The sequence below is a fragment of the Trichechus manatus genome, unplaced genomic scaffold, assembly GCF_000243295.1.
Source record: "Trichechus manatus latirostris isolate Lorelei unplaced genomic scaffold, TriManLat1.0 scaffold00125, whole genome shotgun sequence".
NCBI lineage: Eukaryota > Metazoa > Chordata > Mammalia > Sirenia > Trichechidae > Trichechus > Trichechus manatus.
The window spans coordinates 304,457-307,240 of record NW_004444061.1 but is presented as its reverse complement, the minus strand read 5'-3'; the positions used below and the strand labels follow the sequence as shown (position 1 = coordinate 307,240).

The following is a 2,784-nucleotide window of genomic DNA, read 5'->3' as shown; positions in this document are numbered from 1 at the left end:
TGGTTTTAAGCTGGTTTTGAAACATTCACATAAGGATGACTAGCTCATTTCTGCAAATTACTAAGGTATGGTGTGCTCACCAATAAAACACAAATAACAATAAAAATACTTGCTCATAGGATTGTTATGGCTGCCAGAGAGTTAGCATTACATAATTACAGGCTACATTGGACTTACAAAACTGAATAAAACAGAGTTTGCCATGTAGAAAAGAGAAGAATAGAAAAGAAAACAAATGAGAAACATAGATGGACACTCAGGAGTGATTAAAGTGAGTGGCAGTGCAAAGCTAAATACTTGTATACTTACGAAGCTGCCCAAGTCGAGCCTTTTCTTTTTTACCAAACAAACGTCCTATTGAAGACTTGATTCCTTTCTTCTTGGGGACTTTGTGAAGAGAGTCTTGGCTGCTGCTGGTACTGCCAAGCCCAAGGCTTTCTGGCTCAAGGGAGACAGATAAACTACTGCAAAACACAAAAGAGGGCAAACCGCTTGTTTTAATTGAACATCCACAAGGTACCCAAGACTTGTTTCCTTTATGAATGTACAAAAGGAGGAACAAGCAGATGTTGAATGTTATTTTCTCTCTTTCTTCCTACATTTTCTGTTAGGCAGATTTAAGTATAGTTTCCACAGCCTTAAGACCCTAAGCCTTCAAATGTTCTCTGAAAAATTTAGTTTTGCTCCAAATGTATCTTTTTTCTTCTTATTCTTTGTGCAGTCTCTAACTAATCAATGAACACAGGCTGGCTTATTAACTGCATGTTAACCAGTCTTCTATTATTTAGCACTTGAACACTTACCTATTTCTCAGAGTTTATTTGTTCTTTTTATCTTAAACATAATGATCTCTGATAAGAAATATAAATATAACCAATAATAACTTTTTAGCTGATATTCTGATCTATTGCCATACTGGATTTTTCTCTAGCCATCTTTCTCACAGTTTTGGAGACTAATTTATTAAATTTTAAATTACCTGGGCAGCATACAGAAGCAATATATATACCCTAGTGATCACTATATATTTTTTCTTAATTATAGTTCTCATGTATTCTTTTAGGTACATGATAATTGTAAATGATTTCCAAGCAGTTGGTCTAAGTTCAATCCTGATCAATAGATTCAATATTATACTAACAGGAGCAGTTCAATGAACACTGCTGAATATGATTTTTTATAGCTGTTAATTTGATAATATCATGATGAATTATTTAACTTTACTTATTCATCTTGATTAGTCTGAGTTCACATTCCCTACAACTCCAAAACAATAGTTTATTGTATGTTTAAATATAATTCATTTTTTTGGAAGCTGGAGTAACTGGTTTTTTCCAACATTAGAAATTAAAAAGGAGGAAGAGGCGAAAAGAAATGCTTTCCAGTAGAGAAAGCCTTGTTTTCAAAAATATTTTATTATAAAATCATTATGTTAGGTTCTACAAACAATATATCCAGAGATAACACAATTGAAGATAATAAGAGGACATATTCATAAAGTAAACTGAATGCTTATATTTATTTGTGTCATTAATTTTATAGAGATATATTTTCAATTTTTTTGGCAAATGGATAGGGCAGTATGAAGAGTTGCTACAATGAATCAGGTATTTCTGACTTATGTTTTCTTTTAACATTTTGTCCAATAACTATGTGCTTTTAATTTTTTTTTTCCTTTCTAAGAGATTTCTGCCTGAGGAGCTGTTATAGCTGGCGGCAGCAGCACTGACATGATGGTGTGTATACCTATCTGCTGAAAGTAATGTGGTACAATCATGGACTTTTCAGAACTAATTGCTCTTACACTGTAGGCCTAATTTATACTATGGTCCTAAAATTCATTTAGTTTTGTGTTCCTATTCCTAATAAGTCTTTTCTGTAGTCTGATCTGATTTTACTAACACATGTCTGCCCAAAACAGAAGAGCTATTCTCATAAATACCGATTATTAACCAGGTCACAGATAGATAACTAATTTAAACTAAAAATTTGATCTCAAAATAGAAATTTGGTTAATTTATAAGTGATATCAGGGAGAGGGAGCAGGAATATACTCCAATAGAGAGTTATTGCTCAGATCAATTATTTCATGTAAATTTTTAAGCACTCTATTTTATAACACGTTGGAAGGGAGCATACTATGTGCAGTGTTCCAGGAGAGTCCTACCTTCGAGCATCATTGTGGTAGGAAGAAGGGAGGGTGTGAGTCATTCTGATGGCCCGAGGTGTAGGGGGAGGAGATGTTTCACATTTAATTGTTGCTTTATCCTCCCGACCATCTTCTTCCACCACTGCAATCTAGAGGGAAAAACAAAACATTCAGATGAAATCTGTCTACAATTTCAACTGAAATTATTACAAATGAAGAATTAATAAAGCATGGCTATTTGAGTAATTCTAATAAAATAACAAACAAAACAAAACTTTGGGACATGCAGATCTTACATATATAAATTCACATTAAGCAAAGTGTGTGAATTTAAGAGCTGTTTAAAAGTGAAGACAGTCCAATAAAAACATGGATTCACTACACAAAACATATTGTTCGAATACATAAGCACTATAGATCAATATCCAGAGATTATGGAAAAGCTATTCTGAAGTCCATTTCAACATATCAAGATGTGAACTCTGAACAAAAAGATATCAAACATATATTTGAACCAATTAACTAAAAAAGAAACATCATATATGGTCATTTTATCATAACATAGGTATCTTTTAAGTGGGGGACTTTTGAAGTGAGAAGAGTAGTTGGCAAAAATATAACTTTATCAGATAAAG

The 2,784-nt window shown here is 32.8% G+C and overlaps 1 protein-coding gene across 1 annotated transcript in view; it reads right to left on the bottom strand.

Moving 5' to 3' along the window:
• The window catches only part of PPFIA2 (PTPRF interacting protein alpha 2), an 88,735-nt gene extending 86,524 nt beyond the window's left edge, over window positions 1-2,211 (bottom strand). The window contains exons 1-2 of the mRNA XM_004384607.1: window positions 2,168-2,211; window positions 310-464 (exon numbers count right to left, since the gene is read on the bottom strand). Of these exons, the coding sequence (XP_004384664.1) occupies window positions 310-464; window positions 2,168-2,211 (199 nt within the window). The remainder of the gene's footprint in view (window positions 1-309; window positions 465-2,167) is intronic.
• Between the last annotated feature and the right edge of the window lie 573 nt (window positions 2,212-2,784).